The 24,271-nt window shown below is 44.1% G+C and overlaps 2 protein-coding genes across 2 annotated transcripts; both read right to left on the bottom strand.

Annotated features, from left to right (window-relative positions):
• Positions 1 to 637: 637 nt before the first annotated feature.
• chsy3 (chondroitin sulfate synthase 3) lies at positions 638 to 16,714 on the bottom strand. Its single transcript, XM_039000356.1, has 3 exons — positions 16,035 to 16,714; positions 13,907 to 14,402; positions 638 to 658 (listed from the first exon to the last, which is right to left on the bottom strand). Exons 1-3 carry the CDS (start codon positions 16,343 to 16,345, stop codon positions 638 to 640), a joined length of 828 nt encoding a protein of 275 aa, XP_038856284.1. The 5' UTR covers positions 16,346 to 16,714.
• Positions 16,715 to 17,370: 656 nt separating this feature from the next.
• On the bottom strand, positions 17,371 to 23,447 carry LOC120049635 (selenoprotein S-like). The gene is made up of 6 exons (XM_038995955.1): positions 23,223 to 23,447; positions 20,765 to 20,896; positions 20,336 to 20,442; positions 19,642 to 19,731; positions 19,116 to 19,188; positions 17,371 to 18,314 (listed from the first exon to the last, which is right to left on the bottom strand). The coding sequence occupies exons 1-6, from the start codon at positions 23,314 to 23,316 to the stop codon at positions 18,232 to 18,234; spliced, it is 579 nt and encodes a 192-aa protein (XP_038851883.1). The 5' UTR covers positions 23,317 to 23,447; the 3' UTR covers positions 17,371 to 18,231.
• Between the last annotated feature and the right edge of the window lie 824 nt (positions 23,448 to 24,271).

Genomic DNA, 24,271 nt, shown 5'->3' with positions numbered 1-24,271 from the left:
GTTACAACAGACTATTCTAAAGAAGGACTCTCAAGGCTTCATAATAATGGGTGACGGTTTACAATCACTGACGGTTTTCTTCAACAACACAGTGCTCAAATGCATCCTAATGTAAACCAAGTCTTAGTTTAAATGCGAGAGAGCGAGAGTAAGGGGACTGCTGAGAGTGCTCATGTACACAGGAGAGTATAAAACAAGAAACACCCAGCACACGTCTCCAAACAAATGACAGTGTAATTCTCTCTCTCTCTCTCTCTCTCTCTACACACGGCACAGCCTAGATCCTTCAGCTGCAGCCCTACCAACAGCCCTCAGACAGACAGACCAACAGCCCTCAGACAGACAGACAGCCAGACCAACAACCCTCAGACAGACAGACAGACAGACACAGTCAGACCAAGAGCCCTCAGACAGACAGAGACTTGATTCACTAAAGCAGATAAAATCTAATTCTAAGTAATTTTCTCCCAAAAGTAGTCATGTCACTGCCATGCTTATCATTAGCATCTCCTGAAGCTAGACAGAGGGTGCATTTTATGTCGAGAAACCCCACTGTAATTCATGCAAAATTCATCTCTTTTTGCCACTGTTTGTGTTTATTTCTGTAAACATTTATTTGCTTGTTTGGGGTCTAAGTTTAGCGTGGTGCGATGCAGCACTGAAAAGAGAGAACACATACACCAGCAGCCACAGGATGTCTAGAAATACACAAGGTTCGCCACATTCCCTGCCGTCTGAGAGAAAAAACCCAGAGGGATAGAGAGACGGAGATAGAGGAGGAGAGAGAGAGGCTTTACAACTGTCACTGACAAGGAGTTGGCTAGCCTATACAACAGAAACTGATCTGGGACACCAGGCTAAGCCTCCTACACAGTACGATGAAACCCTCTGTCTGAGAGGACGCTTACCATACTAGGACGCTTGATCCACTTCACAGCTCACACGTGCTTCTAGAGAAATCCACAGAAGCCAGTGTGATGTTCACTAGGGAGAAAACGGTTTGAAGTGGAATGGCTTCTCAATTAAAAATAGTTTCATTTTTGCTACAGTTTGCCCAACTGAACATGGCCCAAGAGGTGAGCAGTGATACATACTAGCAGGAGCTCTTCAGATTGTGCCACGCTGTGAAGACCCTACCTACAGATATCCATTAGACTAGCAACCCTAAAAACGCTCTGTCTTATAGAAGGCATGCCACTGAAGACATGAATAGGGACCTTAGCGTAGGCTAACTGGCTAAAGTGGCCAAATCAAATCAACCTAAAGCAGACGTACAACATGTGATTGACTCTACTCACAGGGCGTGGCATTGTCTTATGGCATTTGGCCCGGTCGACCTTCTGAACTCATGACACTCACCAGAAAGTGATTAAGTCAAGTGATAGGATGGAAGATCATGTTGGTTACAGCTGGAACTGCCATTCCTCTTTTAGCAGTGATATGATTAGACTTTAGGCAGGCTGCTCGTGGCAGTCATTTGTTGTGTGAAAAACCCCTTGCAATAACTTGAGCCTGTGAAGACAACTAAATAGAGATGCTATAGGCTAGGTCTCAAAGACCAGTGTGAGAGAGATATCACAGATCTGTTGCCACAAGAAAAGATACCATTGTAAATACAAACCATGTGTTTATTTATTTTCCCCTTTTGTATTTACTATATGCACATCGTTACAACACTGTACAACACATTTGAAATGTCTTTATTATTTTGGAACTATCGTGAGTGTAATGTTTACTGTTCATTTTTATTGTTTATTATCTACTTCACTTGATTTGGCAATGTTAACATGTTTCCCATGCCAAAAAAGCCCTTAAATTGAAATGGAATTGAAATTCAATTGAGAAAGATGGAGAGTTAGGAAGAGGCAGAGAGAGACAAGCAACATAGAAGGAGAAAGAGGCCAGAAGGAGAGTGAGAAAAAGGGAGATTGTTGAAGACTTGCTGGGTATTTGAGTTGGTACTATATGATACAGAGCGAGCTAAAGAGAGCATGGGACAGTATGAGAGAGAGCGAGCATGGGACAGTATGAGAGAGAGAGAAAGCATGGGACAGTATGAGAGAGAGAGAGAGAGCATGGGACAGTATGAGAGAGAGAGAGAGAGAGCATGGGACAGTATGAGAGAGAGAGAGAGAGCATGGGACAGTATGAGAGAGAGAGAGCATGCGACAGGATGAGAGAGAGAGAGAGCATGCGACAGTATGAGAGAGAGAGAGAGAGCATGCGACAGTATGAGAGAGAGAGAGAGAGCATGGGACAGTATGAGAGAGAGAGAGAGAGCATGGGACAGTATGAGAGAGAGAGAGAGAGCATGCGACAGTATGAGAGAGAGAGAGAGAGCATGCGACAGGATGAGAGAGAGAGAGAGAGCATGCGACAGTATGAGAGAGAGAGAGAGAGCATGCGACAGTATGAGAGAGAGAGAGAGAGCATGGGACAGTATGAGAGAGAGAGAGAGAGCATGCGACAGTATGAGAGAGAGAGAGAGAGCATGCGACAGTATGAGAGAGAGAGCATGCGACAGTATGAGAGAGAGAGAGAGAGAGAGAGCATGCGACAGTATGAGAGAGAGAGAGAGAGAGAGAGAGAGAGCATGCGACAGTATGAGAGAGAGAGAGAGAGAGAGAGAGAGAGAGAGCATGCGACAGTATGAGAGAGAGAGAGAGAGAGAGCATGCGACAGTATGAGAGAGAGAGAGAGAGAGAGCATGGGACAGTATGAGAGAGAGAGAGAGAGCATGGGACAGTATGAGAGAGAGAGAGAGAGAGAGCATGGGACAGTATGAGAGAGAGAGAGAGAGCATGCGACAGTATGAGAGAGAGAGAGAGAGAGAGCATGGGACAGTATGAGAGAGAGAGAGAGAGCATGCGACAGTATGAGAGAGAGAGAGAGAGAGCATGGGACAGTATGAGAGAGAGAGAGAGAGCATGCGACAGTATGAGAGAGAGAGAGAGAGAGCATGCGACAGTATGAGAGAGAGAGAGAGAGAGAGAGCATGGGACAGTATGAGAGAGAGAGAGAGAGCATGCGACAGTATGAGAGAGAGAGAGAGAGCATGCGACAGTATGAGAGAGAGAGAGAGCATGAGACAGTATGAGAGAGAGAGAGAGAGCATGCGACAGTATGAGAGAGAGAGAGCATGCGACAGTATGAGAGAGAGAGAGAGAGAGAGAGAGCATGGGACAGTATGAGAGAGAGAGAGAGAGCATGCGACAGTATGAGAGAGAGAGAGCATGCGACAGTATGAGAGAGAGAGAGAGAGAGCATGGGACAGTATGAGAGAGAGAGAGAGAGCATGCGACAGTATGAGAGAGAGAGAGAGAGAGAGAGAGAGCATGGGACAGTATGAGAGAGAGAGAGAGAGAGAGAGAGAGAGAGAGCATGCGACAGTATGAGAGAGAGAGAGAGAGCATGCGACAGTATGAGAGAGAGAGAGAGAGAGAGCATGGGACAGTATGAGAGAGAGAGAGAGAGCATGCGACAGTATGAGAGAGAGAGAGAGAGCATGGGACAGTATGAGAGAGAGAGAGAGAGAGCATGGGACAGTATGAGAGAGAGAGCATGGGACAGTATGAGAGAGAGAGAGAGAGCATGCGACAGTATGAGAGAGAGAGAGCATGCGACAGTATGAGAGAGAGAGAGAGAGCATGCGACAGTATGAGAGAGAGAGCATGGGACAGTATGAGAGAGAGAGAGAGAGAGCATGGGACAGTATGAGAGAGAGAGAGAGAGAGAGCATGCGACAGTATGAGAGAGAGAGCATGGGACAGTATGAGAGAGAGAGAGAGAGCATGGGACAGTATGAGAGAGAGAGAGCATGCGACAGTATGAGAGAGAGAGAGAGCATGGGACAGTATGAGAGAGAGAGAGAGAGAGAGAGAGCATGCGACAGTATGAGAGAGAGAGAGAGAGAGAGCATGCGACAGTATGAGAGAGAGAGAGAGAGAGAGCATGCGACAGTATGAGAGAGAGAGAGAGAGAGCATGGGACAGTATGAGAGAGAGAGAGAGAGCATGCGACAGTATGAGAGAGAGAGAGCATGGGACAGTATGAGAGAGAGAGAGAGAGAGAGAGAGAGAGAGCATGGGACAGTATGAGAGAGAGAGAGAGAGCATGCGACAGTATGAGAGAGAGAGAGCATGCGACAGTATGAGAGAGAGAGAGAGAGAGCATGCGACAGTATGAGAGAGAGAGCATGGGACAGTATGAGAGAGAGAGAGAGAGAGCATGGGACAGTATGAGAGAGAGAGAGCATGCGACAGTATGAGAGAGAGAGCATGGGACAGTATGAGAGAGAGAGAGAGAGCATGGGACAGTATGAGAGAGAGAGAGCATGCGACAGTATGAGAGAGAGAGAGAGAGAGAGCATGGGACAGTATGAGAGAGAGAGAGAGAGAGAGCATGCGACAGTATTAGAGAGAGAGAGAGAGAGAGCATGCGACAGTATGAGAGAGAGAGAGAGAGAGCATGCGACAGTGTGAGAGAGAGAGAGAGAGAGCATGGGACAGTATGAGAGAGAGAGAGAGAGCATGCGACAGTATGAGAGAGAGAGAGAGAGAGAGCATGGGACAGTATGAGAGAGAGAGAGCATGGGACAGTATGAGAGAGAGAGAGAGAGAGAGCATGGGACAGTATGAGAGAGAGAGAGAGAGAGAGAGCATGCGACAGTATGAGAGAGAGAGAGAGAGAGAGAGCATGCGACAGTATGAGAGAGAGAGAGAGAGAGCATGGACAGTATGAGAGAGAGAGAGAGCATGCGACAGTATGAGAGAGAGAGAGAGAGAGAGAGAGCATGGGACAGTATGAGAGAGAGAGAGAGAGCATGGGACAGTATGAGAGAGAGAGAGAGAGCATGCAACAGTATGAGAGAGAGAGAGAGAGAGAGAGAGAGCATGGGACAGTATGGGAGAGAGAGAGAGAGCATGGGACAGTATGAGAGAGAGAGAGCATGCGACAGTATGAGAGAGAGAGAGAGAGCATGCGACAGTATGAGAGAGAGAGAGAGAGAGAGAGAGAGCATGCGACAGTATGAGAGAGAGAGAGAGAGAGCATGCGACAGTATGAGAGAGAGAGAGAGAGAGAGCATGCGACAGTATGAGAGAGAGAGAGAGTATGCGACAGTATGAGAGAGAGAGAGAGAGCATGCGACAGTATGAGAGAGAGAGAGCATGAGACAGGATGAGAGAGAGAGAGAGAGCATGCGACAGTATGAGAGAGAGAGAGAGAGCATGCGACAGTATGAGAGAGAGAGAGAGAGCATGGGACAGTATGAGAGAGAGAGAGAGAGAGCATGGGACAGTATGAGAGAGAGAGAGAGAGAGCATGGGACAGTATGAGAGAGAGAGAGAGAGCATGGGACAGTATGAGAGAGAGAGAGAGAGAGCATGGGACAGTATGAGAGAGAGAGAGAGAGAGAGCATGGGACAGTATGAGAGAGAGAGAGAGAGAGAGCATGGGACAGTATGAGAGAGAGAGAGCATGGGACAGTATGAGAGAGAGAGAGCATGGGACAGTATGAGAGAGAGAGAGAGCATGGGACAGTATGAGAGAGAGAGAGAGCATGGGACAGTATGAGAGAGAGAGAGAGAGCATGGGACAGTATGAGAGAGAGAGAGAGAGCATGGGACAGTATGAGAGAGAGAGAGAGAGCATGGGACAGTATGAGAGAGAGAGAGAGCATGGGACAGTATGAGAGAGAGAGAGGGAGCATGGGACAGTATGAGAGAGAGAGAGAGAGAGCATGGGACAGTATGAGAGAGAGAGAGCATGGGACAGTATGAGAGAGAGAGAGAGAGAGAGAGAGAGAGAGAGAGAGAGAGAGAGAGAGAGAGAGAGAGAGAGAGAGAGAGAGAGAGAGAGAGAGAGAGAGAGAGAGAGAGAGCATGGGACAGTATGAGAGAGAGAGAGCATGGGACAGTATGAGAGAGAGAGAGCATGGGACAGTATGAGAGAGAGAGAGCATGGGACAGTATGAGAGAGAGAGAGAGAGAGAGAGAGAGAGAGAGAGAGAGAGAGAGAGAGAGAGAGAGAGAGAGAGAGAGAGAGAGCATGGGACAGTATGAGAGAGAGAGAGCATGGGACAGTATGAGAGAGAGAGAGAGAGAGAGAGAGCATGGGACAGTATGAGAGAGAGAGAGAGAGAGCATGGGACAGTATGAGAGAGAGAGAGAGAGAGAGAGAGAGAGAGAGAGAGAGAGAGAGAGAGAGAGAGCATGGGACAGTATGAGAGAGAGAGAGCATGGGACAGTATGAGAGAGAGAGCATGTCGAGGCATTGTACAGTAAAGTACAGATGTGGGCGTTTGACTTCCTGTGGATTCATCTGGCAGGAGGAGAAATCCTGCCTTACCTTGAAATACTCTGACCAGTATTTGAGAACATGACTGGTTCTGCTCCGAAAGAAAAACAGACTAAAGAACCAACAAACATGTTGTGAAATCCAAGAGCCCTTCCTTCCCTCCCACTTGCTGCTTCTCTGGAATGAGCCCTAACGTGAGATTGTGTAAATCATGCAGTCATATCATCAATGGAAGACTTGGAAGGTGTGGATCTTCAAGTTAGAATCTCCCTCCCTCCCCCCCGGCAGGACACCCCTTTGACCTTTCTAACATCATTTCAATGGCGCATTTGATTGGAGCATAATGCTTGTAACACCAGGGTTAACTCCTTGCATGTGCCACAAACCAAATAGTGTGGTCCAAAATGATTATTATAAGATGTGCAAAAATGACCGTATGCAGAAATTTGGGGGGGAAATGACATGTAATACTAATACAATTCTTTAACAAGTAATAAAAAAAAGGTAGGGGTCAATTATTTACACCCGAGTTTTCAATACCTCACCTTGCGAGTACTACGGCGCTGAGTCTATTTCTAAAATGTTTGAGTTGGAGAACACATTGGGAAGGATCTTAGACCATTCCTCCATACAGAATCCTTCCAGATCTTTGATATCCTTCATCTGCACTTATGGACTGTCCTCTTCAATTTAAACCACAGGTTTTCAATGGGGTTCAAGTCCGGAGACTGAGATGGGCATTGCAAAATTTAGATTTTGTGGCCAATTAACCTATTCGAGCACACAGCCATGCAATCTCCATAGACAAACATTGGTAGTCGAATAGCCCGAACTGAAGAGCTCAGTGACTTTCAAAGTGTCACTGTCATCGGATGCCACCTTTCAAACAAGTCATTTTTTTCTGCTATTGTGAAGTTTATTAGTTTATTAGCAACAACAGCTCAACCGCAAAGTGGTAGGCCACACAAGCTCACAAAACGGGACTGCCGAGTGCTGAAGCTTGTAGCACGTAAAATCGTCTATCCTCGGTTGCAACACTCAGGAGCTTCATGAAATGGGTTTCCAAGGCTGAGCAGCCCCACACAAGCCTAAGATCACCATGCGCAATGCCAAGCGTCAGCTGAACTGGAGTCTATTTTAGAAGAACAGAATAGCATACTCTGAGTTGTCCTTATGTTAGGTCCTGATCTGGCCATCCCAAATGGCTGTGGGCCACATTAGTTCATTTAGCAGACAAGGTTTGCTTAGAATTCCGTGGCACTATTTTATAGTATGAAGAATACAACTGAACAAAGCTGAATAAAATAAAACAATTTCTCCAAAGGATTTGAGGGAGAGCGCACATGCGGCTATTCTGTGTTGAGCGGTTAACAAAGAAATAGGTATTCCTATATGCTTAATTTAGAGTTATTAATGTAACTTTAGTTGTTCTACAAACGTTGGGCTATATGTTCTGATGTTTATTACATTGTAAGGCTGCATGATATGACTCTAATGATGATTTGAAAAAGGTAATGAGCTCTGCTTTGTGTTTTGTGCAGACTGTACACACTACACCAATCACAATTTGACCCAACTGCGCGCGTCCTTTTCCAATTCCCAGGTGCATATTGAAGATATTGGAAGAATTGTCCACATTTACTTTATGTCAGCCAACAAGATGAGTCGGCCTAATGAACAGCAAAAGCACTAGCCTATGTCAATCTACTATCCCCCATAGTACAAAAGTCGACCTATTCTATTCTGAGCGAGAAATAAATATTCCAAACATAGTCCGGGACAGTTGTGGGATGCAATAGATCCCAAATTAATACAACCACTAGCATCAAAAACACGTTTTTAAGCAATGAGGCTGACGCAGCAGATCAGAACATTTAGCTTAAAATGTTGATAAACTATAAGGCTATTTCTTCACATTATAAGTGCAGCAATGGTGGTAGGCTATAAGCGCTAATGTTTCATTAGCTGAAAACACCATTATCAAAAGTGACCCAAATGCAATTATGCATGTAATGCTTTTATTATAAAAGGTGCATTTTCCTTTTTTTGTTGTTGTTTTTTTAACCTCTTTTTCTCCCCAATTTCCTGGTTTCCAATTGGTAGTTAAAGTCTCGTCTGATCACTGCAAATCCCGTACGGACTCGGGAGAGGCGAAGGTTGAGAGACATAAAGGTGCATTTTTATGGTGAAAATAATCTTCCCCAAACTGCTTCTGTATGCCAGTTAGGATCTACACCCCTTGTAAAGTGGATTCAGGTGCTTAATTTTAATTAGTTATTTGGCCACTTTAGTTACAAACCTTATCAAAAACATATAGGGATATGGGCTAGGCTACATGAGGTGTGCGACTATGATTAGAAAAAGTCGCAAAAAAAGGCATTATTTCTTATACTGGGCATCATTCACAAGTGATAATATATCATTCACAAGTGATAATATATCATTCACAAGTGATAATGTATCATTCACAAGTGATAATATATCATTCACAAGTGATAATGTATCATTCACAAGTGATAGGCTAATATTGTCACCCATCAGACTATTCCTGATGTAATCTTGTCTTTACATATACTAAATAATATGTGAAATCTGTTTTGATTCAAATGGACCATTAGTATTACCATTATTATCACCTGTCTGGAAACAGAGGCAGGGGAAAATAAATGTCATCTATGCTCTTAAATAGCGAATGGAGGACGCTTTTCCTGTGGTTCCTTTTCATGCCAGCCAGGTAGGCTATACTCCTGTTGTAAAGAGAAGCAATGTGCTTCATATTAGGAAAGTTGAGAATATAGTAGGTCTAGCCTATAGAAAGCTGATGGGATCCTCCTCTTTTTAATGTTTTGTCACACAGTTGCATAGCCTATAGAAATTTTGCACAACATGAGCTCATGGGCTCTAATGAAGAGTATAATTAGATTTTCGATTACATTTGCATTTATGTCAGAGTGATTAGAGGTACAATAGAGTGCTGAGTACCAGGCAGTTAGCAAGTTTGGTAGGCCACTAATGACCATCAGCAGCATCAGAGCTTGGAGAAGCCTAACTACTGTGACTAATTGGTCACGTGGAATTTGACTGCCTTCATGACTCGTGACCGCCGGTTGTGGCAGTAATATGGTCACCAACAACCCTAGGCCCCTTAGTTCCAGTGAAGGGAACTCTTAATGCTACAGCAATGACATTCTAGACGATTCTGTGTTTACAACTTTGTGGCAACAGTTTGGGGAAGGCCCTTTCCAGTTTAAGCATGGCAATGCCCCAGTGCACAAAGCAAGGTTCATACAGAAATGGTGTGTCGAGATCGGTGTGGAAAAACTTGACTGGCCTGCACAGAGCCCTGACCTCAACCCCATCAAACCCCTTTGGGATGAATTGAAACGCCGACTGCGAGCCAGGCCTAATCGCCCAACACCAGTGCCCAACCTCACTAATGCTCGTGGCTGAATGGAAGCAAGTCCCCGCAGCAATGTTCCAACATCTAGTGGAAAGCCTTCCTAGAAAAGTGGAGGCTGTTATATCAGCAAAGGGGAGGGGGGGGACCATCTCCATATTAATGCCCATGATTCTGGAATGAGATGTTCGAGGAGCAGGTGTCACATATTTGTAGTGGATGATAACAGCTAGTCTGACAGAAAGCGCTGGGTTCTGTGGCTGTGATAGAGGATCAATAGACTCAAAGCCCAGTGACGGCTGTTCTGCTGCTCTTTCTGAATCACTGGAGGGCTCTTCTAAAACACCATTTGGATAATGACTCTCAACAACACTGACTCGCTTGTAGTGAAGGGAGACATGGATGCACAGCTACCATAGCAACTAACTCCACAGGCAGGCATTACTGAGGAAACCAGAGATGTTTCTTTGGTCAGGGAGTGAGACCTGGGCCTATACAGACACAATCACATGACTCAGGACCATAGTTCACTATGATGAGCATATGTGATTATTTGCATCCATCCCCTCCCTCCCCCCCAAACAGCAACCAAAAGAAACAAGAAGAGGTTAGACCACCGATGACAAATTAGTGGGATTTGTTTTATTAGCAGTGCCACAAAGAGAAACTTTGTGTGTGTGTGTCACATCTAAGACTGGACTCCTAGATGAATAATAAGCCTTGGTTTGGGTCACACCGCTTTCTCTTCCTTCACCACATTAAATAGACTAATGTCCAGACATTCCCACAAAACACAAAACACACTATCGATGGCTTGGCTGAACAAACAACTGCCTCTTATTGAAGGGATACATCTTCATAAGCAACTTTTCATTGGGATTTTAGTAGTAAAGACCTCCACTGTGATGCCAGCTAGTTCTCCTTTTCCTACCAACGTACTGAATCATCAAAATATGGAAATTGTCTGAGATTTCAGACAATTGTAATGTTAAACAGTCACTTAGATTCACCACGGAGATGTGATGAGGAGAGAGGGACGGACGGACAGCCAGACACACACACAAACACTTAGAAGGAAGAGGACAGAGACAGAGACACACACACAAACACTTAGGAGGAAGAGGACAGAGACAGAGAGACACACTCTCACTGATATTAATGATGCAGTTGCTTGGCTCTGCTCTCTGTAACTAGATAACGATAAGCTGTAATTAAAACTCACATCAAATGGCTGTTTAAAAGTCGCCCCAGGCCTGTCGTAAAGGTGGCTGGGACTGAACTCTGTATATGAGACAGCAGACATGTCAGCTCTGTCTCATTCCACCTGCCAAACCAGATTAATTAGCAGCTTTAAAAACTGAACAGATGCTGTGTTTTACAAATTTGTTCACAGGCCTGATATTATATGCAGATTTATTTGGATGGGGGAAATGTGAATTTAGCTGCGTGTCTCAACAGTGACTGTGGAACCCTTGACTTGATTTATGGCTAAATGACTAACTGAAGTGAAGAATGCCAAGTCAACCGTATGGTGGGTGGGTGCCCGGCCTTGTGCCTGCTGCCAAAATACACAACATACTGTTTCTGGTAGTTTGCAAAGGAACCCAGTGGACAACTGTAAACAGAAAATGTCTTGTTATGGTTTACAAACTGGTCAATAAACACACACACACACACACACACACACACACACACACACACACACACACACACACACACACACACACACACACACACACACACACACACACACACACACACACACACACACACACACACAGGCCAACGTGACTCGGTCATAATAACCTTGATATCAAAGGACCAGTGGGGCGCCGGGGCGTAAGCACAAACACACGTCAGATCAAGTGGGCCTAATGAATAAAGACATTAATTGATCGACAGTTGAATTAAGAGTCTGACACAGTGCCCTCTCTAATCTCTGTCTAATGCTTGTGAGGAGGACAGCAGCACGAAAGCTCCACAGCTACTGTGAGATGAACACACTAACAAAGGCTGTCAGTCAGAAAACGGACACCTTTAGCCAAGCTGCAACCCATAATCTCTGATAGTCTAAATTGCGCCTGCAGAACCTTGTTAAATGGTGTTGAGTTTAAAACAACGCACATTAGAAAGCAAAGGTCTGAAACAAGGAATTTTGATTGCAGTATAAGCGGGGGAAAAAATATTGCTTGGCCAGAAAATAAAGTTTCAATTGATTGAGAGTATATATGAAGCACACGTTGTGCTATATAAATGAATATTTAACAGTGTAAAGACATTTGTTTATTATAAAAAGCTAAAATGTTGAAACAAAAACCTGCCATTGAAAAATTAGGTTTCTACATTGTGTACCTATTGAGATGCAAAACATTAGAATTGTACAGGGTATCTTTAAGAGCGTCAAGTTTGTGAGTGACGACATGCAAGAGATCAGTCATTCACTCATTGGTGTGATCCCTGCCCTGCTGAAGAAGCCCTTTCCTTTTCCCTGTGCCTCTACTGTGTAGTGGATAGAACGGTGAAGTAACCAGGTGTTTCCTGTGCCTCTACTGTGTAGTGGATAGAACGGTGAAGTAACCAGGTGTTTCCTGTGCCTCTACTGTGTAGTGGATAGAACGGTGAAGTAACCAGGTGTTTCCTGTGCCTCTACTGTGTAGTGGATAGAACGGTGAAGTAACCAGGTGTTTCCTGTGCCTCTACTGTGTAGTGGATAGAACGGTGAAGTAACCAGGTGTTTCCTGTGCCTCTACTGTGTAGTGGATAGAACGGTGAAGTAACCAGGTGTTTCCTGTGCCTCTACTGTGTAGTGGATAGAACGGTGAAGTAACCAGGTGTTTCCTGTGCCTCTACTGTGTAGTGGATAGAACGGTGAAGTAACCAGGTGTTTCCTGTGCCTCTACTGTGTAGTGGATAGAACGGTGAAGTAACCAGGTGTTTCCTGTGCCTCTACTGTGTAGTGGATAGAACGGTGAAGTAACCAGGTGTTTCCTGTGCCTCTACTGTGTAGTGGATAGAACGGTGAAGTAACCAGGTGTTTCCTGTGCCTCTACTGTGTAGTGGATAGAACGGTGAAGTAACCAGGTGTTTCCTGTGCCTCTACTGTGTAGTGGATAGAACGGTGAAGTAACCAGGTGTTTCCTGTGCCTCTACTGTGTAGTGGATAGAACGGTGAAGTAACCAGGTGTTTCCTGTGCCTCTACTGTGTAGTGGATAGAACGGTGAAGTAACCAGGTGTTTCCTGTGCCTCTACTGTGTAGTGGATAGAACGGTGAAGTAACCAGGTGTTTCCTGTGCCTCTACTGTGTAGTGGATAGAACGGTGAAGTAACCAGGTGTTTCCTGTGCCTCTACTGTGTAGTGGATAGAACGGTGAAGTAACCAGGTTGTTAGCTAGATGATGAGGTGACATGACTGAACAAGGTGTAAACATTCATGGTTTATCAATGCAAAACGCAGCCCACCAATCTCACGATAGGAAGAAACAAATATTGTGCCAGTAGTATGGGTCATATCTTTTTACCTGTTTGTGCTTGAAACAGTCCATTTTCTCTGTTGTAATGGAGCAGCCGTGACAGTAACGAATATGTGCTCAGTTTTTACTCTACAGTAGGTCACTGGGGAACGACGGTACAGCAAACCCTAATCATTACAGCAATTATTCTCTGACTCATTTTTCTCCTGGATGCACTGGTGCTCCCAAAATAAGATGTCAGGTCACACAGAAACATATTTACAGGAGCATATGCAACCAAAATGGTCGCACTTTAGAGCCCTGGTCTCAGAATCATTTCATGGAATTGCCCCTTTCTTTGATCTGTCAAGCAATCATATGGTCACATGAATAAGATCTGAATACTAAATCTGCCAGGAGATACTCTAAGGAGTGTCTACTGAAGGTGCCAGGTCTACTGATTATCAACTTATGGCCTTGACACTACTGTGGTGTGTGGGAAATCCACTTCATGATGTCTTTCGCTTCACAGAGTACTTCAAGCCAAGGTAGGCGTCTTGTTGGCGATTCCCCTCCTCACATTTTAGTACACTTCAGACGGACGACATTGAAGGTCACTTCTACCGACTACATCCTCAATCTCAGATGGTTTTCTACCCAGCCTTCTCTTGTATAACACCAATTAAAAATAAACCTTCAAAAGCCGTGATAGATCTACTAACTGCAGTATACAATACGACCAGCTGCCATCTTTGCTCTTACCTCGTAGGACCAGACGCACTGCACGCCGGCAAACCTCCGCACGCAGCGGCCCACCTCAACGTCTTCGTGCGTGGTGTACATCTCCTGCAGGCACTGGCTGATGTGGGGCACCATCCGGCGCAGCACCTCGCGGCTCATGATCACGCCGGGGCCACCCATGCAGAAGTTCTCGCCGGGCTCCAGCGCCAGCTTGCCCAGCTCGTCGCGGGCGCCCATGCCCGTCTGGCCCAGGAAGAGGGCCTCGCTGCTGTTGAGCGAGCGCAGGAAGCCCTCCAGGCGCTCGCTCTTGATGTACACATCATCGTCGGCCCGCATGAACCACTCATATTGGTCCAGGTAGTGGTCGTGCATGTACTTGAGCATCATGAAGGACTTCTTCTGCGGTGGGTAGGAGTCGTCCACGTTGTGCAGCGCCACGATGGGGATGGGAATGGTGGTGTCCGAACCCTCGCTGGAGAAGAACTCCACATGGCCCGGGATGGTCTGAGCCCACGTTCTACAGAGAGAGACACAGGCAGAGGTCAGGTACTCTATAGGATGGAGAGTGGGTTAGACTTCTAACACACACACAAGTCTGGGCCCACGAAGGACATAGAAAGACGGTCCCGTGTGGATCAGTTGGTAGAGCATGGCGCTTGCAACGCCAGGGTTGTGGGTTCGATTCCCACGGGGGACCAGTATGAAAATGTATTATGTACTCACTACTGAAAGAGTCTAATAAATGACTAAAATGTCAAATAGACGGATAAGTGTCATGTAATAGCACAGCATAACATGTGTTATAACCTGTATTTACAAGATGTTCACGCACAGACTTGAGCCTACTAAATACCCAACTGAGCACCAGTAATGTTTCATTAGGATAAAGAACTGCATTTGAATGGGGAATCTAGTAATTAACTAACAACCGAGACAGTAAAAAGAAGGCCTGCTTTCCCACCATCTGCACTGAAAATAAACTAAATGGGACTTTACTTTGGGCCCAAAAATAAAGACATGGGAGTGGATGTAAAATACTGTGATAGATATCTCCTTCTCGGGTCTCTAGACGTTCACCATGATCGGTCCATTTAAAGGACATTCGAGGGAGAATAAATAAACTACTCTACTAATTAATCTGATTGAATACAGATGTCTTTGCAGATGTGCAAACACATTTCCCCTGAATTATATTGAATCTTCCACATAACTGGACACATGAAAAGATAGCACTGTTGAGTCTGCAGGCTGTCTTCTCGGTCCAACCCATCATTTCATAAAACCTTCACATTCACTGCATTTCAGTGGGGCCTAGATGAAAGACATTTCAGGGCTAATGACATTAACATTCACTCTTTCCAAACAGACATCTCTACATTTAGAGCTATCCTAATAGCACCAGTGCTAGTCTACAACGAAACACTTACAGAAACACCTCACAATTGGAGTTATCTTGGATGGAGCCATTGCCTACTCAATCAAATTAAACTAGCCTACCAAAGAGCCTATACAGCTCATCTGATGGCAAAACCATCACCACAGAATGATACAGCTCAATTGTGAAGTGAATGTGTTCAGAGTTGGCAAAGGCCTGAAAAACTGAACAGACGAGTTTGCCTATTGAAGTATGATTTTTGTAGGGTAAATGTGGGTGTGAATGTTGAGAGCATGTTATAACATAGACCCTGTAACAAATACTTCTAAATGTCACTTAGGACAAGTTGTAGTGACTGTATATCATCTATAGTATTATATCCAACAAGGTTTTGTCTTGACAGCTTACAGAACATGAGGTGTTTAATACCTCACAAGAAAAAGGACTATCATAATACAGGCCACAGCCACACATGGCATTGATACACTGTTAAATGGCGACTAGCAACATTTGTATCGATTACATTTACAACAATTTTGCATAAGTCTTAAGAGGCAACATTGTTAAAATTCGGTATCCCTATTTGGCAGAAAACTAGCAACAATATGTATCTTTAAGTGCCTATGTAAAATGTAGGCTGACAATTTCAGAATGGGCAGAGGAATGAAAATAACTGACGCGTACAGAAACCCGGGGACAGAAAACTAATAGCGGAAAATGGTATCTTGTTAAAAAGAAAAAGCAACATTCCTTCCATTTCTACACATAACTTACCTATGTGCCGCGATGGCGCGGTTATTCAGGTACTTCTGGGCAGTCATGACGCCGACGTAAAGGAAATTGTTGGACCTCGGAACTGGCTTCTCGGTCGCCGAAAATCCGTTATCTTGCGGGGGCCATAACACCCCACCGTATTCTCTCCTCAGACCCCCGTTCAACCCGCAACCGGCTGGGTTCGCCTTGCGTTTCTGACCGGATTTCTTCAGCTCCGTAGCCTTCGGTAATATGAGTCTGGAAGCCAGGGTGAACCCGACAACCAGCCCCAACAGAACACTAAACCATGCTCTTCGGCTTCGACCTGCCATTCCCCAAAACTTGACCCAACTCCGATTTGCCTCGTAGCCTATTCTCACTGTTGCCAACACAGCGTCTTTGTAAAGCAATATTGGTTCAATTGTTTCTCCCTCGTCATAAAAAACGGGGTTAGCTCGCTCTCATGGTAGGAAAGCCTCTTTCTTATCCAACCCGCTTTTGGTCCCGATGTAAGCTGGCTGCTGCATACGTAGCAGTCTCCATAAACCCACCACCTGAACGTACACTCCTCTCTTCATGTGGCCCTTCTAAACAGCAAGCATTCCGTCGCTATCAATAGATGACAAAAAACTGCGACCTTCAACAAAATGTATGGTTTCTTCTTCGCCCAGAGACGCGTAGACAACCCATTCTTTCCACTACCTCGCCATTGTGAGAATGTCGAAAACGCTTAGTAGCAACGCGGCTTAACTGTGTGGTTTGACCTAGTGGATACTCCGTAGGAGCGCTCTGACTGGCTGGGGTGTGTGATTACGCAGTGGTCTCAGCTTTTTTCCCTTCCAGTATTTGACGCGCAAGTCTGATCACAAGCTGAGAATGCTCTGGTGATGAGCCGGTGAAAGTGAAAGACCATGCATGCAGACAGGCAAAAAAGTACAGAACAAGCATTGTTGAACCTTGAAATTAAACGTCAGCCGAGTTAATATGCGGCACTGATAGTGAAATGAAAAAGCAATTTCTGAGAAATCATAATCGACTAGGCCAACCACAAAATGCTCTATAACTCAATTAATGTAAATGGTGTGCAGAAAATGAACATAAGGTTTATAATGATTGTATAAAATTCTTATCAATTTAAGAGCAAGACTACAACAATAATGTCTATGACAGCCATAGAAATCAGTGCGATCTTACCCAATACAGTTTAGAAAATCTGTACCCATACCGTTATGATTGTGGCTTCATTTACATTACACTGCCGCCATCTAGTGGACAATATGGAGCTGGCAGGTGTATGCTATTGTGTGTGGTCACAGTCAGCCTCCCCATCAAACATCACAGATACGTAGACAACTTATCTATAATATCTTTATTGTGATAAAAAGGTGCAGGTCAGTTTATTTCTCAGTAACTAAAATTGCTTGATGATCATTGATATTCCAATAAATAACACGATGACTAACGGTTACATCTGATTTATGTAATTGTATAAAAAGCAGTACTAAAGCCATCTGGCTAGCATCTACTCTCGCAACATGAAGCCTTGGTAGGCAGCGCACATTTGAAACTTTACACAAACGCCAACTCCAAAAGAAGACAAGAAAACACACATACACAGTTACACTGAAAGTCATCAGCCAAACCCACTGGCACAGATGCCATTTACAGGAATAGCATCATTAGAAACTGTCGTACTCAGAAGGCCTTCTCAGGTGTCCTGAAATAAGATGATTCAATAAGCCAAAATTTGAATGTGGAAACAAGACAATCGTTTTCAACACTGGTTAGTTTGAAGTTGTCCAAAGGCATTAAAACAGAAAGGATTCATCGTTATCATGTGGCAACACATTGTATTTTTTGACAATGCTAATATTACTGAGGCAAAATGATCTAAAACACAGTTGTGAAACCAATCCCTAAACCCAAACACAGAGAGTTACAAATAACAAATAGATTTAGATCAATAACTAAGAGGGCTTTGAGATTGCTGGCAGCTTCCTTCAGTAGGTCAGTGTGTGTCTCGGACGGGTCAAAGATCAGAGTTCACAGGTCACCTCAGAGTAGGCACAAGTCACACCTAGCCACAGCTACAGGGTCAGATATTTCTTCCATCCTCCTAGTAGTTCAGGTTAGGAACGACGGTAGGGTATTCTGATCCTAGATCCGGGTTAAGGGGGAGATGTCTACCCTGAGCCTGTGGCTCTGACCTCCTTTAACCTCATCCGCCGCCAGCTGACGGCCCTCTCCTTCCTGGTCTCCACACACAGGATCCACCTCCCTCTCCGCTCAGGGGATTAAAGCCTGAAATACACACAGCAGGGCAGAATGTAGGTTACTGGCACAGAGAGGAGATGGAGGACGCCAGCGCCACCTACCTACTACTTATTCCTTAAAGGAGCAACGTCACATTTTAGCCATTTTCTTTTTAAAGACACTGTTTGGATACCCCCCCACAAAAAAAAGCTTAGTACTGCTTCTTACCGGATCATAATCCAAAAAACATCAGTTGCAAGGATGAACATTCTGTATCGCTAATGTTTTTGAAATACAAAACATTAGCAATATTACCTGTTGTTTTCCTGTATCGTAATACAGACAGATGTACACAACTCGCAGGACCAACTAGTTGCAGTACAAAGCTACTCTGCAGCGTTGCGCAGTGATCAATTGTTTTTCTTTTGTGGATTTCATTCCTTCGTTACTACTGGTATGTACTTTATATTTGGCACCATTTGCAGGTGGAAATGTTAAATGTATAAACTTTGAATAGGTTTCAGTAAGAATAGCAGTGCTTTTTATTTACAGTAAGATTAGTGCCTTGCATGAATATGAAAGTTGCTCATCATTGCATGGATACAGAAACGAATCTAGTAGGATTCAAAACCCGTTTAATTACTTTAAGAGTGAGCATGATGTCTTACATTTTATGTTTTGTGAACAATAGTTTTTTTTATTAGGTCACAAGGGAAATACAATCATAAAAATGTAATTACACTTCCCCCCCCTTCTTGTATCGCTTACACACCCTCCCAGCTATTACAAACATACCTCTGGAAGCCCCCAATTACAATACTGCTCTCATCATCAAATATGTCAACATACCACTGCTCCGTAGGGGCTTCTTGTCAGTCTTTGGTTTCAACACTGTAGTCGATGTGCTGGCCTCTTCAGTGTTCTGAAATGTTACATCATAATAATAATTATAATGAGCTATTTTCATTTACAGACAAGAAACCTCTAAGTGCTTACATGAAACCCATGAACAAATCTACGACTTATGTAATATGTCTGAGACAGGAGTTTCTTCATGGTCAGGAAAAACTCTGGGTGCTAATCACGACTTATCACAGCCAAGAGATTTTTCTGACCCCGTGACCTGCCCGTAAAAAACTCCTGACTCATCCATAATGTCTATCAAATGCTGCATTTACTTTGCATTTTATGTATGGTGGTCCTGTATGAATCAGTTGGTAAGAGCATGGTGCTTGCAATGCCAGGGTTGTGTGTTCGATTCCCAGGCCCACACATATGTGAAATGTATGCATGCAAGTCGCTTTGGATAAAAGCGTCTGCTAAACGGCATATGGTATGTATGTTACTTAGGCCTATGATAGAGAAGGCAGCTTACCTGGGCTGTCTTTGCTTTTCCTCTGTAACTCCTCCCCTCTTTCATGCTGTCATACATCTCAATTTTCTGTTGTCTCTTCTCCTCCTCCAGCTATCACGGGCAAACAAAAGACAAGTACCACAAAGTCTTCAAGATCAGATTTGGCAGGGACAACGGGCAAACTTGTTTGTGGTGCCTGGGGTTTCAGATCTGTGTTAAAAGCCCAGTGCAGTCAAAAACGTAACTTTTTTACATATTTATTTCCACACTATGAGGTTGGAATAATACTGTGAAAACGATAATGCCTTTTTAGTGTGAGAGCTGTTTGAAAAGACCGCCTAAAATTTCTGCCTGTTTTGGTGGGACGGAGTTTTGGCCTGTCTGGTGACATCACCAGGCGTTAAATGAGTTAATAGGCCAATAAGAAAGAGTTCCAAACCTCTGCCAATAACAGATCGTTTTCCCCTCCCAACTCAGACCACTCCCAGACAGTCCTAGCAAAATTCTTGCTTGAGAAATTGCTCTTTGCTAAGAAGCCATGGTCCACGTACGGTCCGTCCATGGTCCACGTACGGTCCGTCCATGGTCCACGTACGGTCCGTCCATGGTCCACGTACGGTCCGTCCATGGTCCACGTACGGTCCGTCCATGGTCCACGTACGGTCCGTCTATGGTCTATGTATGGTCCGTCTATATGAAAGGTGTCACTTTATACCTGTTGTTGTTTCAGCCTGAAGAGGGCCGCCTTGGCATCCAGCTCCTCCTGCATTCTTCTCCTGGACGCCTCCAGTGCCTCTTGTCTCCTCACCACTGCATTGGGATCTGCCAGATTTTTTTTTAAAGATTGGATGATATTACTGACTCCATTAATTCCATGGCATTCCGAGATTCCGTTCCTGATGTGTCAGTCGCCTGGATGAGAGCTGGCTCTAGCCTGTGAGTGCCAGTTGGTTTCTGCTTTAGCAAGCTTGTCATTGTCTTGAGAATATGGCATTGTTGGAGCTGCAGCAAGAACGCTCATGTCCTAGGTGCGTGTGTGTGCGTGCGTGTCTGACGGTGTGTGTCTGCATAAGAGACTAAATGTACTTGTCAAACTCAGTGACTTCCTTGGTTAAATAAAAAACTATTGGTTTTGGCCACTCACCTTGCACTGCTCCAGAAGCCGAGCTGCTCTGTCCCTGGCTGGCTCTCCTCTTGCTCAGGTGCTGGACCACCAGGTAGACCCCCACACACATGAACAACAGATACCATCCATATTCTGCCACCAATGGTCCGACTGTGGACAGGAAGGGAAATTATGTTGAGGTCTCAACTTATTATTGAGTGTAAGAACAGTAGAATACATCAGGTGCAATTTCAAAAGAAATTGTGCATCAGTAGCTTTTCTCTTTTAGCCATGTCAGCTAACAATTTTTAGTTTAAACTAACTACCAACCAATCTATCTAAACAAGTAGTAATCCTGGCCGAATACGGACCGGGCATGAAGAGAACGTGCCCATGGGCCCTGACCTCCAGGGGGCCCCTATTGATTTTGTTAGTCATGCACACTCAAATTATATTAACATGGCATAATTCATTACAAAATGTGTATAATTGCAGGAAAAAAATGTTGATCCACGGCAAAATGGGTAGAAATTGCAGGAAATAAGCTGTGAAACTGCACATTTTTTCTCTGTCCCATGGCAAAATGATTAGAATTGCATGAAATGTGTTGTAACATTGCAAAGTTCTCTCCTTACCAAAGCGTAGAATTGCAGAAAACTTGCTTTAAAGCGGCAACATTCGCTCTGCGGCCTTTGGCAAAATGTGTAGAATTGCAGGAACTTAACTTAAAACACTACATTTCTTTCTCCAACATCAAAAGGGGGACCACTAAAATGTTTTAAATGTTTTCACGTGATGTGGAGGGCCCCCCCAATCAAATCTTGCTTAGGGTTCTCAAAAGGCTAGAGCCAGCCCTGAGTATTGACATTTAGGCTGTGACAACGAAAAGGCAGCAGACAGACAGACAGTATGTTTTAGCAGGGAGGTTTGGTAGAGTGAGCTGATTTGGATCGATACAAAAAAAAAAAAAGGTGTCTAACAGATTGTGAACCTAAATGTGTTAATTTGATTCTAGAGGGGGGACAATAAATAAAACACCTATTTGGTTAGGGTGTAGGGGCAGATTAATGTAATCTTGTTTTCAGGTGATTTGATTATCTATTTACTTTATTTAGTCTGATCAGTGTAAAAATTCTCATTCTTAACAATGGGCTAAAATACAGGGTAATGAATGTGATGTCAGCAAGAACACTACTGTTATTCCCAACACTTCTTTTATTATTCCACCTCTTCCCAATGTTGCCAGTGTAATCACAGATTCAAAATCTGATATGAATACTTGGGTCTTCGAAAATGAATTGTACGAGGCTATGTATTTTTGCAGCCATTCATGGACAGTTTTGAATAGATCATACAAAAAAAAGCATTGCTATGAAATGCTCCAGGAATCAAATACATTTCACATTCTAGTATTGTGCACATGCTAGGCAGAGATGGTAGGGGGACTCAACTCATAAACGCATCATATTTTGTCTACATAGAGTAAGATGATGGCCAGAACCCATATTGATATTTATTAGATGTTTCCTTGAAGGTTGGGTGATTGAGAAATGAATTGTTATAATAAGAACATATTCAAAAGACCCAGCACTTGGGAAACAAAGCATCTTGAAAAATTATAAAATTATTAATTTCCTCATTTGACCTTGCCGAGATGAAAGGAAATATGAATTATCCATAAGCACATGGACCGCCAACCCTCCTGGTGAGCAAGCAGGAATTTCTTCCAGACCCATTTTAAAGAGAATTCACCCAAATTACAAAATACTGAAAACGTTTGTGTCCTTACCTTGAAGGCAGTCTATGGACAAGGAGACTACAATCTAGGATTTGGTTACCCACTGCCATCAACATTTGAATTTCCTGTGCAAAGCTTTGGTGCAGTGGTAACACTCCCGTACTTTCCACCTGAAAACAGTGATCAATCCCTGCTTCCAATCTCCCCACTGTCTCACATTTGCCTGTCTCCCCATCTCATTACTGTCTGAAAAGTGTCAAACAATAAAAAAAAAACTTTACATTTCAGCCGCTCAAAATCTCAAAGTCGTAAAATGTTGAGTGTTCATTCAATTTTCTAAGCATCCAGATTCCTGAATACACCTGACCGGTGTTATTTGTTACCCTGGTCATAGGCCTAAGCCATGTCAAAATACGTAGAATTGCAGGAAAGAGCTTTAAAACAGTAAAATGTTCTCCCATCTAGGAGTCTGCCAGGGGAAATGAAATTCACATAGCAAATATAACTCTAAGCTTTCTTCAAAAGTTGGCAGCCCGGTCAATGAATGAGGCGTCTCTGTATCTAGTTATTTTGCTAGCGAGCTACTGTAGCTAGCCATCTTAGCCTACACTAGCCAAAATAGCTACAACCACTGCTACAACGTTAGCTAGCTGCATTATTAGCTTTAGTCTTTGAAGGATATCTAGCCCGGCTAGCTAGGCTTGGTAAACAAGCCAGGAAACGGACAGATGTGCAGCTGATATTAGCTAGCCAATTTACCAGTTTGTTGCAGGAAACTTAAATCCTGGTTTCCAAGGGGTGTCTTCTGTATTTCTGGTCCACCTTCGTCCTCAATGGTAACATCGTCATCCATTTCTAAACGTATTGGTGACTCTATAGTCCTCTAATTATGCGTTTCAATGTCACCACAGCTCCAACTAGCTACTTTTCATGCTTCGTGAGTTGACAAAAAATGCAATTTCCTGGTCTATGTGTTATAAACACCACGCCAGTAAAGATGACGTAGAAGCCTCTCGTGCTTCTGAGCAAGACACCAGTCACACACTAGGTGTCGGCAGAGTCCAATAAATGTATCCTAGCAAGCGGAACTAGATGTCAATACACACTTAAAAGTGCTACACTTATCAAAGTCATGCCGCTTTTCATTCTATAAACTGGAAGGCAAAAATTAAGCATAGACTTGACCTGTGAGGCCAGTACAGTTCACTCCACAAGTAGCCTACCCATTCACATTGTAGCACAGTGTGCAGAGTCAGTAAAATTTGTCATGCTTTGTATGCAACAGTTGTAGACTAACAGTGAAATGCTAATTTACGGGTCATTTTCCAACAATGCAGAGTTAAAGATACAAAATAAAATAGTGACACAAGGAACAATTACACAGTGAATAACAATAACAAGTAAATATAGCATGGCTATATACAGGAAGTAGCAGTACCGAGTCGATGTGCAGGGGTACAAGGTAATTGAAGTAGTTATGTACATATAGGTAGGGGTAAAGTGACTAGGCAACAGGATAGATACGACAGTAGCAGCAGCGTATGTGGTGAGTGTGAAAGTGTGTGTCAATGTGTGTATGGCGTCAGTATGCATGTGTGCGCGTGTTGGGGTGTCAGTGTATGCATGTGTGAGTGTGTGGGTAGAGTCCAGTGTGTGGGTAGAGTCCAGTGTGTGGGCATAAAGTCAGTGTAAAAAATGGTCAATGCAGGTAGTCTGGGTAACCATTTGATTACCCCCACAGCATGATGCTGCCACCACCATGCTTCACCTTGGGGATGGTGACAAGTTTCCTTCCGACATGACGGTTG

This window comes from Salvelinus namaycush, chromosome 1 (assembly GCF_016432855.1).
Source record: "Salvelinus namaycush isolate Seneca chromosome 1, SaNama_1.0, whole genome shotgun sequence".
Lineage (NCBI taxonomy): Eukaryota > Metazoa > Chordata > Actinopteri > Salmoniformes > Salmonidae > Salvelinus > Salvelinus namaycush.
Note: the sequence above shows the minus strand (reverse complement) of the source record. Positions and strands in the feature narration are given on the sequence as shown.

Excerpts from the sequence above, each read along its gene's own strand:
- chsy3 (XM_039000356.1), bottom strand. The coding sequence starts at position 16,345 with ATGGCAGGTCGAAGCCGAAGAGCATGGTTTAGTGTTCTGTTGGGGCTG. Across the intron at positions 14,403-16,034 it reads CGCGCCATCGCGGCACATAG|AACGTGGGCTCAGACCATCC; the intron begins GTAAGTTATGTG and ends CTCTCTCTGTAG. Across the intron at positions 659-13,906 it reads AGTGCGTCTGGTCCTACGAG|TGCTGCATCGCACCACGCTA; the intron begins GTAAGAGCAAAG and ends CTCTCTTTTCAG.
- LOC120049635 (XM_038995955.1), bottom strand. The coding sequence starts at position 23,316 with ATGGATGACGATGTTACCATTGAGGACGAAGGTGGACCAGAAATACAG. Across the intron at positions 19,732-20,335 it reads TCAGGCTGAAACAACAACAG|CTGGAGGAGGAGAAGAGACA; the intron begins GTATAAAGTGAC and ends TGCCCGTGATAG. Across the intron at positions 19,189-19,641 it reads GAAAAGCAAAGACAGCCCAG|AACACTGAAGAGGCCAGCAC; the intron begins GTAAGCTGCCTT and ends GTAACATTTCAG.